The 17563-nt window shown below is 45.1% G+C and overlaps 1 protein-coding gene across 6 annotated transcripts in view; it reads right to left on the reverse strand.

The window, feature by feature from the left end:
* CCDC88A (coiled-coil domain containing 88A) overlaps window positions 1-17563 on the reverse strand; it is a 503234-nt gene that overhangs the window by 291163 nt on the left and 194508 nt on the right. For all 6 annotated transcript variants that reach the window (XM_029593463.1, XM_029593462.1, XM_029593464.1 and 3 more), the window contains exons 7-8: window positions 9914-10054; window positions 108-277 (exon numbers count right to left, since the gene is read on the reverse strand). In XM_029593463.1, the coding sequence (XP_029449323.1) occupies window positions 108-277; window positions 9914-10054 (311 nt within the window). The remainder of the gene's footprint in view (window positions 1-107; window positions 278-9913; window positions 10055-17563) is intronic.

A 17563-nucleotide genomic window follows, 5' to 3' on the forward strand; every position in this document is an offset into this window, starting at 1 on the left:
ATTTTAAAAACAAATGATGTTTACCTTACCAAGTGGACATGAAATACTATCAAAATTAACTCCACCTTCTCAGTCATATTTACTTGCCAATGAGAATGAGGACTTACAGTTCCTGTCTAAGCCTTCGTATTTTTGCCTTGGCATCTGCTAGCTCCACTGACAGGTGCTGCCTGCTTTCTGTACGTTTCATGCCTGGTGAGTCACCAGATGAAAGTCCAGTTAAGGCATGAGGTGAAAAACGTAAACAATCCCGTTCTTCAGAGAGTTCTATGATAGTCTAAGGAACCAAAAAGAAGATATTTCATTATTATATATGTTCAAGATCTCTAGGCATAATCCAAAGCTAGAGATAAAATACATTTCTTAATGCAATAAAAAATCTCTTTAAAAATGCATTTCTCAAACCACCAACAGATGTAGGAATTGGGTAAAGCAAACTGAGTATTTTAGCAAAGTTGTCAATGCAACTACCAGCATGAACTGGTAGCTGCAAGTCTGAGGACACCAAAACAATTGTGAGAATGTCTGCATTAAGGTTAGCTTTCTTAATGCTATCCCAATAATTTTTATTAACTAGATACATATAACAATACTTCTAATATTAACAGTACTTATTGCACGAAGTCAAACTCTGATGCCTCCCTTTCCCAATCTATAATTAGATACAGAATTCATCAAAGTCAAAACCACAAGCTTAAAAGTGGAGAACAACCAGACCTTGTAAAAATGCTAATTACTACTGCTTAGCGTGATCTCCAGTTCTGCCAACTATGCCCATATATTGCTAGGAAAACGTAATTTACGATTCATGGAATTTTTCGGAGATAGAAAGTAACTGGACTCAATACAAGTATTTAGCAATAAATCAGAGTGGGGGACTCTTAAGACTTAAATAGGATAACGCAAAAAAGCAATTTTGGAAACAGAAATACCTCAACAGTGACCTGGAGAGTGTGGTGGCAGGTGGCAGTGGTGTTGAAATTACCAAATATGAAGCAGTTTAAAATGAAGGTGCCCTGATCTGCCTGGATAGCTCTCCTTCAGGACTTTACAGCAAGGGTTGCACCATGAAATCTGCAGTGATACTGGGAAAAGGGACTTAATATTTAGCCAAGATGATGGGCAGGCTTTGATGTGGTGGTGTGGGCAGGGTCATAGAAACATAGAAACATAGAAATGACGGCAGAAGAAGACCAAATGGCCCATCCAGTCTGCCCAGCAAGCTTCACACATTTTTTTCTCTCATACTTATCTGTTTCTTTTAGCTCTTGGTTCTATTTCCCTTCCTCCCCCACCATTAATGTAGAGAGCAGTGATGGAGCTGCATCCAAGTGAAATATCTAGCTTGATTAGTTAGGGGTAGTAGGGGTAGTAACCGCCGCAATAAGCAAGCTACACCCATGCTTATTTGTTTTAACCCAGACTATGTTATACAGCCCTTATTGGTTGTTTTTCTTCTCCCCTGCCGTTGAAGCAGAGAGCTATGCTGGATATGTGTGAAGTATCAGTCTTCTCCCCTGCCGTTGAAGCAGAGAGCCATGCTGGATATGCATCGAAAGTGAAGTATCAGGCACATTTGGTTTGGGGTAGTAACCGCCGTAACAAGCCAGCTACTCCCCGCTTTGTGAGTGTGAATCCTTTTTTCTTCTCCCCTGCCGTTGAAGCTATGCTGGATATGCGTGAAGTATCAGTTTTTCTTTTCCCCTGCTGTTGAAGCAGAGAGCTATGCTGGATATACGTGAAGTATCAGTTTTTCTTCTCCCCTGCCGTTGGAGCAGAGAGCTATGCTGGATGTGCATCGAAAGTGAAGTATCAGGCACATTTGGTTTGGGGTAGTAACCGCCGTAACAAGCCAGCTACTCCCGGCTTTGAGAGTGCAAATCCTTTTTTCCACATTTCCTCTTGCTGTTGAAGCTTAGAGTGATGTTGGAGTCACAGTAACCATGTGTATGTTTATTGAATAAGGGTATTGTGTCCAGGCAGTAGCCATCATTCTGGCGAGTCACCCACTCTTCATTGGCGGCCTCTTGACTTTATGGATCCACAGTGTTTATCCCACGCCCCTTTGAAGTCCTTCACAGTTCTGGTCTTCACCACTTCCTCCGGAAGGGCATTCCAGGCATCCACCACCCTCTCCGTGAAGAAATACTTCCTGACATTGGTTCTGAATCTTCCTCCCTGGAGCTTCAAATCGTGACCCCTGGTTCTGCTGATTTTTTTCTTATGGTAAAGGTTTGTCGTTGCCTTTGGATCATTAAAACCTTTCAAGTATCTGAAAGTCTGTATCATATCTCCTCTGCTCCTCCTTTCCTCCAGGGTGTACATATTTAGATTCTTCAATCTCTCCTCGTACGTCATCCGATGAAGATCCTCCACCTTCCTGGTCGCCCTTCTCTGTACCGCTTCCATCTTGTCTTTGTCTTTTTGTAGATACGGTCTCCAGAACTGAACACAGTACTCCAGGTGAGGCCTCACCAAGGACCTGTACAAGGGAATAATCACTTCCCTTTTCTTACTCGATATTCCTCTCTCTATGCAGCCCAGCATTCTTCTGGCTTTTGCTATCGCCTTGTCGCATTGTTTCGCAGACTTCATATCATTAGACACTATCACCCCAAGGTCCCTCTCCTGCTCCGTGCACATCAGCCTTTCCCCCCCCATCGAGTACAGTTCATTCGGATTTCCACTCCCCATATGCATGACTTTGCACTTCTTGGCATTGAATCTCAGCTGCCATATCTTCGACCACTCTTCCAGTTTCCTTAGATCCCGTCTCATTCTCTCCACTCCTTCCGGCGTGTCCACTCTGTTGCAGATCTTAGTGTCATCCGCAAAAAGACAAACCTTACCTTCTATCCCGTCTGCAATGTCGCTCACAAAGATATTGAACAGGACCGGTCCCAACACCGATCCTTGCGGTACACCACTTAAAACCGCTCTCTCTTCAGAGAAGGTTCCATTTACCATCACACATTGTCTTCTGTCCGTCAACCAATTTGCAATCCAGGTCACCACCTCGGCACTCACTCCTAAGCTTCTCGTTTTATTCACCAGTCTCCTGTGCGGAACCGTATCAAAAGCTTTGCTGAAATCCAAGTATATGATATCGAGCGCTCTTCCTTGATCCAATTCCTTGGTTACCCAGTCAAAAAAGTCAATCAGATTTGTTTGACAGGATCTTCCCCTGGTGAATCCATGTTGCCTCTGGTCCATCAATTCTCCGGACTGTAGATAGTTCACTATTCTCTCTTTCAGCAGTGACTCCATTACTTTTCCCACCACCAAAGTGAGGCTAACTGGTCTGTAGTTGCCAGCCTCCTCCCTGTTCCCACTCTTGTGAAGCGGGACCACCACCGCTCTTCTCCAATCACTCGGCACCACTCCCGTTTCAAGGGATCTATTGAACAGGTCACACAGCGGACCCGCCAGAACATCTCTGAGCTCCCTCAATATCCTTGGATGAATCCCATCAGGCCCCATGGTTTTGTCCACTTTCAGGTTCTTTAGCTCTTCCCACACATTTTCTACTGTAAAAGGATTTTCATCTATTCCATTTCCTTCCAGTTTCTTGTTGTGTAGAGATGGTCCTTCTCCAGGGTCTTCTTTAGTGAACACAGAGCTGAAGTATTCGTTTAATATTTCTGCCATTTCTTCGTCTCTCTCCACACATTGATCATTATCACCTTTCAATTTCACTATACCACTTTGGACCTTTCTCTTTTCGCTGATGTATCTGAAAAATGTTTTGTCACCATTTTTTATCTCCTTGGCAATCCTCTCTTCCGCTTGACTTTTTGCCAACTTGATTAATTTCTTTGTCTCCCTCAGTTGAATCAAATATTCTTCTTTGTGTTCCTCCCTTTGGGATCTTTTATATTTCTTGAATGCTGTTCTTTTAGCTTTAATTTTGTCAGCCACCTCCTTTGAGAACCAGATAGGTTCTCAAAGGGTCGGTGCTAGCTTTGCTACTTCCCTGTGTGAACAATTACTGTGTTGCCCCCCCCCCTTCATTCAGTCTCTGTCCCAGGTCAGTCAAATGAAGCCCAGCTACATCAGGAAATCTGTATTTTTAAAAATAGACATCTATCCATTCCTCCACATGGTAAAGGGAAGGGTATTACATACCCTAAGGAAACCTTACAGCCTTGCACACACATTCCCCCTCCATACTCCCATCCTGTCTATAGCCACACAAAGTGTAATTATGCACTTATAACAAAGTTTACATGAAAAAGAATATTCACAAGTGTTGCAAGTGCAAGTGAGTGCAGTCGCTTGCATGAGACAGTGAGCTCTTGGGCCACAGCACAACCCCAGGGCAAGGCTCCAGGTACGCACCTGGGTAGGCAAGACATATCCGAGCACTTCCTGGACAGACTTGGAACACTCGGACCTTCGCTACACCTGTACACACAGAAATGAGACCCAGCAATGCAATGCTGGTCTCTGGGGTAGCCCTCCAGCCACTCGAAAGCCCTTTCGGACCTGCCACTTGGGAAGAGCTAGTGCGTCAGGACAGACTATGGCTCTGTAACAAGGACATGACGAAGGCACTGAAGACTTGGGCGACATGAAGGCATGAAGACTTGGACAAGATGAAGGCTCAAATACAGACTGATGTTCAGACTCTGATAGAGCCCTGCGCCACAGTGCACCCTACACAGCCAGTGAGCTGGTCGCAGACCACACCAAATGTGGAGCAGACTCTGGACTTGACTCTTGGACATGGATGGATACTGGAACAAGGTACTCCGAAGACCAGGAACAGGATTCAAGGATTCAGGAATTCAGAACCAGGGACGGGACCCCCAGGGTTTAAAAACAAGGGCCTTCTGGAGACTTGATCAGCTGACTTGGAGGCAGGCCTTGTGACACGAGGCGCCCTACACAACACATGGACTGGTTGCGGACCATGACGGATGATGGCACACCTGGAGGAGTGGATGAGGAGAAGACCTGGAAACAGGATGAGGAGACAGACTGGAACATCAGGACGCCGGAACAAGCTGAAAACAAAGGGAACGTCGAGAGACCAGGAACATGGAATGAAGAACACCAAGGAACATGAAGACCTTGAAGAAGTGAAGAATGAAACAAGAAGATCTCCAAGAGGGCAAAAACTGGAACAGGAACTCCAGGAGTACCCAACTTCTTGCGAAGACAACTAGGATCAAACTGAAGAGCCCTTTTCTAGGGCAAGCAGGCTGACATCATCAGGGAGGGCCGCGGGACCTTTAAATTTTGAAGAGAGGCTTGTGCGTGTACCTAGGAGCACTAAAGCAGGAGCAGTATGACTGCGGTGTCTGGGCCTTGAAGAGAAGTCAGAGTTCGTGGCATCCCAGGCCACATGGAAGGCAGAGGCGGCATCCTGCCGCAAAGAGCAGCAGCAAGCTGCGTCAGAAGGTCGGCGACAGAGGGGTGAGTGAGCCGCTTGCGGGCCTGTCCCATAGTGCCATTCACAACAAGTACAGTCGTCTGAGGCAAAATATCACTTAAAACATATATATTATATTTACATGCACTGCTGTGATGCCAACCAGAAACTGCAAAAAAGACACTTGGAACTCCTATGGAATTTATAATGGCACCACAGAAAGCCATGGATAAACCTAATTTCCATTACAATATAGTAAACCTCCCATACCAAAACAATCCTAACAAGCCCTCAAACAGAAGCAATCTTATTTATGAAAAGGCAACACTGCAAATAATACACTAGGCCCTAGAACACCAATACACTTCCTATTGGGAAAACAGAATAAGCCAGGCTGCTATAGAACCCTACACAGAAACTACATGCCAGCAAAATCACACTCTGTCACATATGCAGAATACAAACAGATTCTAGAAAGGATAAAAAGAAACGTGCTGAGAAGGACTGAACTGGAACCCACAATAAGCCAGCCTCTATATGCAGAGCAACAATGGAAAAATAGAAACATTACCATTCTTCATAAAACATTAAATAATAAAATCAAGAAATATAAAACATCAATCATAATAATAAAATCATATTTGTAAAAATAAATATTTCAAACCAGTTAATGAATAAGAATATCCAAAATTTCCCAAACACCAATAAAATATGTCAAAACATCTGATGAACAATCCAATAATTAAAAACTGTTCTGTCCCCCCCCCCCCAAAAATGAAATATTTCAAAAGAGCAGAAAAGGCAAATTACACCCAATAATTAAAACTAATAAGGATTTAAAAATCTCCTGCTCTCCATACCTAGGATCTTTTGATTTTCAGTCACCCTGAGATCATCGTGGACTGGGGGAAGTAGGGCCATACAAATTTTATCTTCCCTCTCACACACACGCAAAATAACATTCATTCTCTCACACATTCTCTCTCTCTCATACACAGGCTCCTTTCTCCCTCACAGATACATTGTGTGCCTGTGAGAGCCATAAGCTGTCATACAGACACAAACACACACACACAAGCTCTCACTCACACATAAGCGGGTTGAGCTCCGCCGGCAGCCTCCTCCTTCAGCCGCCCGTGGCCTCTCTCCTTCTTCAGCCACCAGCAGGTTGAGCTCTGCCGGTGGCCTCTCCTTCAGCTACCAGCAGATTAAGCTCCACCAGTGGCCCCGCAGCCTCTCCTGCTGCCACCAGCCTGCCACCCCTCCCCACAGCTTAATGTTCTGACCAGTTTATTCCCTGCCCATAACTCCTCCAGAAGCTCAATGCTCTGCCAAGTTTGCTCTCTGCCCCTTCTCCTCCATTTCCTTGGCTCGATTCTCGGTTAGCTTCAGATTACCTTTTCTAGCTCCAAGCAGGCTGACTCTGTCCTCTTCCCCTCTCTTCTGCCCAAAGCCTTCCTCCTCTTTGCTACTTGCTGAGATCCCCAGTCCCATGCAGGCTGACACAGGACACCATAGTGCAGCTTCCTTCTAATCAGCCCCTCCCTGCCTGGAAGCTTCTGTTGCTGCTACTCCTGCATTGTTTCTGGCCAGCTTCTGGGCAGATGAGTTGTGCCTCCTGCCCTCCCCTGCTGATGCAGCCCCTGCCAGTTCCAGCCATTGGCTGCCTGTAAGGTCAGTGGGGTCAGGTGGACTGGTCGCCGGCACAGAGCAGCAGGAGGAAGTAAAAAATTCAATTAAAAAAAACAAAAAAAATGATAGAGCCGACTGTCACTGTCGGGTCCCGCATTTCCATTCCTCTCAGGGACTTCTTTGGTTAAGTCACGCCGCGGATTCATCTTCTGCCAGCCAGAAATAAGCAGTTTGGTTTTTGGTTTTTTTTTTAGACACAGCACGGTGCACATTCCCCCCCCCCCCCCAGGTTCCAAATCAATTTTTAGTGCACACTGCCGCCTGCACATTCAGTCCACGACTGCTCCTGGCCGCTGGAGGTTCCACCAGGTCACCAGCCAGCTGGTCTAGCGCCGCCACCCTTCTAAGTGTGCCGCCCCGTGCAAATGCACAGTATGCACACCCTGTCACACTGGGCCTGGTTGCACTAGCATATGGTATTCCAAACTAATTTATTTCCTGAAATACAGCTTGAACTCTCCTGTTGGAAAGGTATGCTATTCATATAAGAATTAAAAACAAAAGTCATCTATTGCCATACCTAACACTAAAGAACTAAAGTCTTCTAATTTGTACAGAAAACAAAAAGAAAGCTAGAAATGTAATGTTGTGCTAAAATAACACAGAAAGATGATGCAATGTACAGAGTGAAAGGACTAGGATAATGCTAACCTAGCTCAAATCAGAGCAAAAGGTTGCATAACATGGCCACCATCTCAGACCTTCCACATGACGCAAGTTTTTGAAAGCTCTAATAGCTGAATTTGTTTACAAAAAGAAAGGAAGGAGGAGAGGAAGGAGGGAGAGCATTGATTAGCCTGAAATTTATTTCCCAGTAGGTCAAACAGTGAACAATGACATGTGGCACAGATGAAGCCATAAATCAGCAGGCTGGCAGAAGTTTTTGAACAGTAGGCAACTCTCCCCCTATACCCAAAAATGTTTTCTATAAGAATAAAGCTTGGTATTGGGGACAAGCCACGAAAAACATATAGAGAGAGTAGGTTACTTTTAATATGTTACATGGTACCTGCCTCACCTGCAAAAAAAAAAAGGGATTACATTATTAACAAAATTGCCCAGGTACCTTCAGATAAAGGGCTCTTGGGCTGGAATATGGCAGACTACCTAAGACTCCTATTAGCAGGGAGGGGTTTGGAGAGGAGACATAATGCAATGACAGCATGGTTTACCCAGGCCACAGGGAAGGGGGGATGGGATCCTTTAGCCTTAATTAGAAACCAGTCTAGGAATGGAACCAAAAGATGGACACATTTAAGATAATTTTGCACTGCTTGGTCCTGCAGCCAAGCTGATCCCAAATGTATTGGATTTTGTCTTGCATTTGGAACCAACCAGCTAGGCCATAAGGAGGCATTGATGTATATTGGCTTCCATGCAATTTTAAAGCATTTTTGGTCTCCATTCCCCATTTAAGAATATATAATTATATATTGATCTGTGGGCATCTCTTTAAAGGTTAGCTATATGTGGTTTTTGTAGTTTACCAATGGCAACCCCTTGAAATTTTTAAGGGCAAATCATAATTCTTTTTTGGGAGGGGGTGGCTCATCTGATTATCTAGGTACTTTCACTAATTACAGAACATTTTGGAAGTAATTTTCAAAACTGGACACATTTATGCAAATTCCGCATGAACATTTATCCTTGGGCTTTGCAGGATTCTAAAAAGTATAAGTGTGCTTTCCCTTTGATATCTGCCCCAGGTTCTTTATCCATACAAAATAACGCAAGTGGATTTGAAAAAGTTTATCTCCCCCATAATATTAATGCCCCCCCCCCCCCCCCGAGCTCATCTACTTTTTACCTGGCTAAAAGGGCATAGAGCTTTGATCTCCACCCACACGCAATGATAAATAGTTGGACAACTGCCCTTTCCATTTTTATTTTTTGCCTGCTGTTCCAAGATACTGTTTGGCATGTTCGAGCAATTTTTTTTTTTTTAATTTACATTAGCTTGTTTTCTTACTGCTGGTGGCCACAGAAACTGTAGCTCTGCTGTCTCCTGTTCTGAAGTCTGCTAAACTGTAAAGTACAGGAAAAGACTTCCGACTAACAATGGCAACCACACTTCAGAGATCAGACTAAAACCACAACTCAAGGCATCAATGGGTATAATTTAAGTCTCAGACACATAATTATGTAGCTCTGTTCGTTTTATAAGCCCAAGCACACTATAAAATATTGCACAAGTTAAGAAATGTAAGAATCGTGTTCTGTACCAAAGTATCAAACATATTATCCTCATGGTAGCCACCCATCTCATACTGGAATAAGGCAAAATAGTCTGATCGGCAAAAGCCCTTTCATGGATAATAGGCCCCCATAAAAGCTTTTACTGTACTTTGCCCACAAAAGATGGCTGCATCAGGACACTACTAGGCCCTCCAGGAGTTTTTCAAATACCTTCTCCCCAAAAAAGGACAGACAAGATACCAACAACAATCTCTATATCTGACAAACCGCAGGATTAAAAACAGAACTCTATAAAACACACTATGGAAAGTGTTGTTCCTCTCTTAAGACTGTTTACTATTAAGTTCGGGGGTGCCAGTTTATCAGTTTTTACTACAGGATACTCACTTTTGTTAAGTTTTCAAGTCCATGCAAAAGGACCTTTGCTAAGTAGGGAAATACCTCCTTCCGCTCCCAAACATCTTTATTGAAAAAGTAGAGCCCCTTGGCAAGGTCTAATCTTAAATTTTATGGTTATCAGTCATATGCTTGGATCATGTAAATATGAAATTGTAGCCTAATTTGCAGCACACATTTTCAAATAAATCTAGTGTAGACACGAAATGTTGCTAACATGCTTATGATTATGAAAATACTGAAGAATGTTCATACCTCTCTGTGTTCATCTCGCTCATCTACAAGTCTTTTTAAATGGAATGTTGTATTTCTCAAAAGTGATTCAAGATCTTCTGGAGACAAATCTGCAGCATCCAGTAACTGCAGATCGAATACATTTTCCTGATTATGAGTTACCTATGGAAAGCAGAGTGGCCACTGTAAGTATGGCACTACGTTTTAACAAAAAAATAAATTAATTCAGAAATAGATAGAAATAAAGTAATTATTTACAATAAAAAAGGAATACCATCTCTTTTAAAGAAGTTTATTAGTAGAAGTAACAACGCTTTTTATTCACTACAGAAATCAAATTTGCAGCAAGAAGAAAGCAGAGGAGAGGTAGAAAATGAAGACATTTATACTGGCCTGTTTTTAGGCAATGAAACTGGGAATTGGGAAAGTTAAGAAAAAAGAAGTTCCATTTAATGAATTAAGTGAGTTCTTGGGTTCTAAGAAAAGGCTGTCTAACTAGCTATGTCATCTCTTGCTCCTTCTCAAACCATCACAGGCCAAGTCAACAACTGGGTGCATATGAAGCAGCACCCACCTGGGTGGTTTTATTTCTGATCTGTCAAAGGAGAAGAGTTCCAACAGAAGGCAATGTAACGTAAGTCCTCATTTTCTCTGAACCCACTCAATTCCTTAACTTGAATGCCATTTTATGTTTAATAATCTTTATTAAGATCAATTCACAGCATCTTAAATACGAACTACAATGACTTTATACCAGATGATAATGATATTCAACATATACCACTACATAGTAGGGGTGTGCATTCGTTTTGAACGCATATGTAAAACGCAACTTATATTTTTAAAAGAGAAAAAAAAGGTTTGAGGAGAAACGCATCGCGAGTTCCAACGTATTCAACATAGCTATGTTGAATACGTTGAACCTAAATAAACACTTAAACCCCCCACCCTCCTGACCCCCCCCAAGACTTACCAAAACTCCCTGGTGGTCCAGCGGGGAGTCAAGAAGCCATCCCTGCATTCCTTTGCGAGGAGCACGTGACGTCAGCGTCACGTCGAGTGACGCCGACGTCACGTGCTCCTCCGCGCCTCCGCTCCCGGACCCCCGGCTGGACCCAACTGGAACTTTTGGCCAGCTTGGGGGGGTCAAGAGGCCCCCCCAAGCTGGCCAAAAGTTCCGGTTGGTTCCAACGGGGATCCCGGAGTGACCTCCTGCCACATGACCTACCTGTCACGTGGTAGGAGCACAAGATGGCGCCGGTGACCATGTGACAGGGGCTGACCAATGGCACGGCAGCCCCTGTGACACAGGCTATCGGCGCCATGAGGAAATCGCAGATGAGTGCAGGGATGGCTTCCTAACTCCCCGCTGGACCACCAGGGAGTTTTGGTAAGTCTTGGGGGGGGGGGGGGGGATTAAGGAGGGTGAGGGGTTTAAATTTTTATTTAGGGAACCGGTGAACATATGGACAGACCCTCAACTTATGGAATTCTCCATGTGTCCATATTGAACGAAATAGACACCCCACGAAAACTTATCAACGAGTCAACGAAAACTTTTTGCCTGCACATCCCTACTACATAGTCTTTAAGAACAACAGAAACCACTAAAAAAAATAATGAAGTCAATATAGACATAATATTTGGCTTATGATGTTTAGGAACATCGCATTATTCAATTTTATTTCCCTTATCTCTGAACCCCTCCCTTTCAAAACCCATAGTACTCAAGATAAATATACCTCCATCACTTAGCCTGGACATTTTACTCTGGTCTGTCCAGTCATCCTTAGTTGTTCAAGAACCCCAATTTATAAGCCTCTCCAAAACTTACCTCTCCTGCCCTGCCCATCCCCTCCCTCCCACCCAACAGGTAACTTACTACATCTAAGGGTTAAACAGTACAAAATTCCATGTGGCATTTCAAATCATGGTGATAAATTACTCAAGAGCAAACTCCTGGCTCTACCAGAAAGACTCTGGATATATTTATCCCAAACATTCAAAAACCATTTCTTATAAGTGAAAGATGTACGAGCTGATGGATTCCCTAAACATCATATTATGTAAAGCATTCCTCCACTGCCAAAACGAGGGCAGTCCAGGCTCTCGCCATACCAGTGACATGGACTATTTGCCTTGTACTAAGGCCTTTTTGTACAAATAAAACATGTCCCCTTCTTTCCACACTTATTTGGAAAGGGACCTTCTAAATAACACCAATTCTGGGCCAATAGGGATATTGCAATTCAAAATGACCCTGACATGCATCAAGATCTTTCTCCAAAATTTTAATATGGTGGGGTAAGTCCAAAAGGCATGAGAAAGGGACCCCTTCTCTTGTGAACATTTTTTACATATTTTAGATTGCGTAATATGCACCTTATTTATTTATTTAAAACAACTCAGTTATTAAACGAATCAGAGAAACTTTTTTCACTCAACATACAATTAAGCTCTGGAATTTGTTACCAGAGGTTGTGGTTAGGACAGATAGTGTAGCTGGCTTTAAAAAAGGTTTGGATAAGTACCTGGAGAAGTCCATTAACTGCTATAAGAACATAAGAAAATGCCATACTGGGTCAGACCAAGGGTCCATCAAGCCCAGCATCCTGTTTCCAACAGTGGCCAATCCAGGCCATAAGAACCTCGCAAGTACCCAAAAACTAAGTCTATTCCATGTAACCACTGCTAATGGCAGTGGCTATTCTCTAAGTGAACTTAATAGCAGGTAATGGACTTCTCCTCCAAGAACTTATCCAATCCTTTTTTAAACACAGCTATACTAACTGCACGAACCACATTCTCTGGCAACAAATTCCAGAGTTTAATTGTGCGTTGAGTAAAAAAGAACTTTCTCCGATTAGTTTTAAATGTGCCCCATGCTAACTTCATGGAGTGTCCCCTAGTCTTTCTACTATCCGAAAGAGTAAATAACCGATTCACATCTACCTGTTCTAGACCTCTCATGTTTTTAAACACCTCTATCATATCCCCCCTATTAAACACCTCTATCATTCCCCCCTATTAATCAAGTTTACTTAGGGAATAGCCACTGCTATTACTGGCATTAGTAGCATGGGATCTACTTAATGTTTGGGTACTTGCAACCTGGATTGCCCACCGTTGAAAACAGGCTGCTGGGCTTGATGGACCCTTGGTCTGACCCAGTATGGCAACTTAATGTTCTTATTTTTCACAGCTTTAAGCAAGGATAAATTAAAACAGAGAGATGGCCATAATGAACAGCTTTGAAAAGAGAGAGAGATGAGAGGGTCATATATTGCCTTCAGAGAATGGGTAATTCCTTACTATCTAATGATGGTCTATTGACTCTTACAGTATGCAGGATCTGAGGGTACTACTGCTTGTTGAATATAATTGAGACCAGTACTTCAAAACAAAAGTTGCATCACAGAGCCTCCTGTGCTACCTCCTCTTCTTCCTGTAGTGAGCCTTTCTGCCAAGTTTGAGCACTTATCCAGCAATTTAGGAACTGAAATGCACTTCTGAATGGTCATTACTACTGTATATTAGTCTATAACAGCGATTCTCAAGCAGTGTGTCACCAAGCACCAGCAGGTGCGTTGCATGCTACCCATAGCCTGTGGGGCGAAGTTCAGAGCACTGCTGCCACCAGAGACCAGCCCAGTGGGCTGAAGACTGAACTATTCAGCTGGGAGTGTGTGTGTGTGTGAGGGGGAGGGCGCTTCCATGCGTGGGGGAGGGCGATTCCATGCGAGGTGAGTGTGAGGTGGGGGTGTGTGTGCGTGTTTCCGTGCACGTGTCAGGTGTGTGTGCGCGCGCTTCCGTGTGCATGTGAGGTGGGTGTGTGGGGGTGTGTGTGAGCGCGCTTCCGTGCGCGTGAGGTGGGTGTGCGTGCGCTTCCGTGCACGTGAGGTGGGTGTGTGGGGGTGGGTGTGCGCGCGCTTCCGTGCGCGTGTGAGGTGGGTGTGCGCGCGCTTCCGTGCGCGTGTGAGGTGGGTGTGCATGCGGTTCCGTGCGCGTGAGGTGTGGGCATGCGCGGGCGTGCCAGGTGGGTGTGCATGCGCGGGCGTGCCAGGTGGGTGTCTGTGCGCGCGTGCCAGGTGGGTGTGCATGAGATGTGTGCGTGCGCTTCCGTGTGAGTGTGTGTGTGTGTGCACTTCCGTGTGCGTGTGAGGTATGTGAGGTGTGTGTGTGTGTGCGCTTCCGTCTGCGTGTGAGGTATGTGAGGTGTGTGTGTGTGCACTTCCGTGTGCAGTGGGTGTATGTGAGATGTGCGTGTGTGTGCTTCCGTGTGAGGTGTGCCTGTGAGGGGGAGGGTGCTTCCGTGTGAGGTGTGTGTGTGTGAGGGGGAGGGTGCTTCCGTGTGTTTGTGAGGTGTGTGCGAGGTGTGTGTGCGAGGAGGAGGGTGCTTCCGTGTGTTTGTGAGGTGTGTGCGAGGTGGGTGTGCGAGGAAGAGGGTGCTTCCGTGTGTTTGTGAGGTGTGCGCGAGGTGGGTGTGCGAGGAGGAGGGTGCTTCCGTGTGTTTGTGAGGTGTGCGCGAGGTGGGTGTGCGAGGAGGAGGGTGCTTCCGTGTGTTTGTGAGGTGTGCGCGAGGTGGGTGTGTGAGGAGGAGGGTGCTTCCTTGTCCCTGTGCCTGCTCAAGGCTCTTCAGTCCGGGTCAAAGCAAGATGATATGCAATGCTGGAACTGTCCGGGGAGGCAGGAGGGTCAGCATGGCTAATTCATCTGCTATCTATGGAAAACACCATTTACGGTAAGTAAACTTGCTTTTTTTTCCCATAGATAAGCAGCTGAATTAGCCATGCTGTCTGGGAGTCCCCAGCTGCCATATTGAGCGTATCAGGCATGTGATCATTTGTAGGTCAGTTATCGTTCAATACAGAATAGGAGGAGGACAGTTCCGAAGTGATTGAACTAGTTAAGTTTTCTTTTGGAGAATTATCCGCCCCATTTTTGTGTCATCTCCCGACTGTTTGTCTAAGCAGTAATATGATGTGAAGGTGTGAAGTGAAGACCATGTGGCTGCTTTGCAGATATCCAAGAGAGACACATCATGGAAGTGAGCAACTGAAGCAGCCATTGCACAAATCTGGTGTGCAAGATAAGGATTCTGAACGCTTTTGATCACAGAAACGTATACAGTTGGTAAGCCAGGATGATAACTTTCTCTTTGAAACTGGAAGACCTGGCTTAAATGAGAGGAAGAGTTGCGAAGGTCTAGTAATAGAGTGAGTGCATTTACACGTTTACAGTCCAAGGAATAAAGACGCTGCTCGTCATTTGCGTGTGGCTTTGGATGAAAAATTGGTAGGGTTGTGGTTTGGTTTAAGTGAAAGGTGGAGACTACTTTAGGAAGAAAATTAGGGTGCGTACGTAGTGTAACCTTGTCATGATAGAATTCCAAGTAAGGTGGACAGAGAACCAGTGCTTGAAGTTCGCTGATCCTTCGTGCAGAAGTGAGGGCGATTAAGAATAGCACTTTCCAGGAAAGGTATCTAGGATGGCAAGTGTGCATTGGTTCAAAGGGTGGTAACATAAGTTGTTCTAAAACTGGGTTAACATCCCATGGTACTGGTGGTTTCTTGATTGGAGGTCATAGATGTAGAATGCCTTTCATAAATTGGGAAACCAGAGCATGACATGCTATAGATTCTCCATTAAAAGGAGTGTGATACGCTGATATCGTGCTGAGATGAACACATAAGGAAGCAGTGGCTAAACTTTGTGCATAAAGGAGGTGGAGGTAAGTCAGAAGGTGGACATGTGAGTGGATCTATGTCCATAGAAGAACACCATGTGGCATAACGCTTCCACTTATGTTGATAATTTAATTGAGTTGATAGCTTTCTTGACGCCACCAAAATATCTTTCAGTTGTGGAGATATGTTTAGGTTTTGGAACGTGAGCCGTTCAATCTCCAAGCAGTGAGATTCAAGGATGCGTGGAGTGGATAGAGAAGTGAACCCTGTTGCTGGGTGAGAAGGGTGGGGGCATTCCCCAGAGGAATTGGTTTGCAGGTTGATAGTTGGAGTAGGTAAGCGTACCATGGTTGACGCGCCCATGCTGGCGTGACAAGGATTAGGTTCGCTTTGTCCCCGATGCATCTCTGTATTGTTCGAGATATCAGAGAAATTGGAGGAAATGCATAAAGTAGATCTGAGACCAATCCAGTAGGAATGCGTCCTGCAGTAACCGGTGAGCACTGGGATAGACTGAGCAAAAGAGGGGAACCTTTCTGCTGCGTTCCGTTGCAAAGAGATCTATGTGGGGAAGGCCCCAAATTGAAAAAATACGATCGGCCACGCTTTGGTCTAGTTCCCATTCATGTGGATGAAAAATTCTGCTCAACTTGTCCACTTTGGAATTGTTGATTCCCGGAAGGTATGTAGCTTGTAGAGAAATTCCCTTGCTGTGGGACCAGTCCAGAATCTCTCCCGTTTCCTTGCAGAGGTTCCATGAACCGGACCCTCCTTGCTTGTTTACGTAAAACACTGCAACTTGGTTGTCGGTATGGATCATGACGACGTGTTGTCGTAGCTTGTGTTCAAAAGCTTGAAGAGCATATTTGATGGCTCGTAGTTCCAAGAGATTGATGTGATAAGTACGTTCTTGGAATGACCATAACCCTTGAGTTTGTAGGTTGGCAAGATGGGCTCCCCATCCCGTGGGGGAGGCATCTATAGTTAGAATCAATTGATGTCGAGGAGGCCTCAGTGGTGAGCCTTTTGTCAATGCTGGTGGGTCTATCCACCAGTGAAGGTCTATTTTCATACTGTTCGTTAATCTTACTAGGGTGGATAAAGGACTTCGGTACTGAGTCCATTGGCTTTTTTTAGACCCCATTGAAGGCGACGGATGTGGAGTCTCGTGTTCGGGACCACATATATACATGCTGCCATATGACCCAGAACAGTCAAGATTTGGCGGGCTGAGATAGTCGCAAGATTTATTAAATGTTGGGCTAGAGAAGTAAGAGCTATTGCTCGGGTTTTTGGCAAGAAAGCTTTGTCTTGAATGGTGTTTATGGATGCTGTTATATAACGGGGTGTTTTCGTGTGCCCTTAGGCCTCAGCCCGACCCAGACCTTCAGGGCCAAGCCAAGGGTTGACTGTGGCTCCGCATGGCTGACGGTCTTACCCTCTGCCAGGCCGGCAAGCTCCCAAGGCCAACATCCAAGGAAGTTGGAAGTTGAATGGTCCTCCGACCATTCTGAGCCCTTTCGGACCTGCTGCGAACAGCATGGAGCAGCAGGCCTGGCCTGAGGTTGAGGGCAGATGGCCTTGACACGAAGACAAGACTATGCAGATTGATGCAGCGGCATCACATGACACGAAGACTTGGGTTGAAGACATGACACCAGGACTATTGAAGACGTGACACCAAGGCTGATGCGAAGACATCACGGACCAGTGGTCGATGCGACGGCATCCCGAACCAGGGGCGATGCAACGACATCAGAGACATGACGCTGAAGTGCAGACATAATGAGGAACTTGGAATCCAGACAAGACGAGAAGTAGGGAAGGCGGACATTGGCACTGTCTCTCAGGGCGCCCTACTCAGGCCACCCGCAGGACTGAGTCGCGGACCACCCTGTCCCACTGCGCGCCCTAAACAGCCCTTGCAGGCTGGTCATGGACCACGAGGAGAACGGGACAGCGCAGGAAAGATCCAGGCCATGAC

This window comes from Rhinatrema bivittatum, chromosome 3 (assembly GCF_901001135.1).
Source record: "Rhinatrema bivittatum chromosome 3, aRhiBiv1.1, whole genome shotgun sequence".
Lineage (NCBI taxonomy): Eukaryota > Metazoa > Chordata > Amphibia > Gymnophiona > Rhinatrematidae > Rhinatrema > Rhinatrema bivittatum.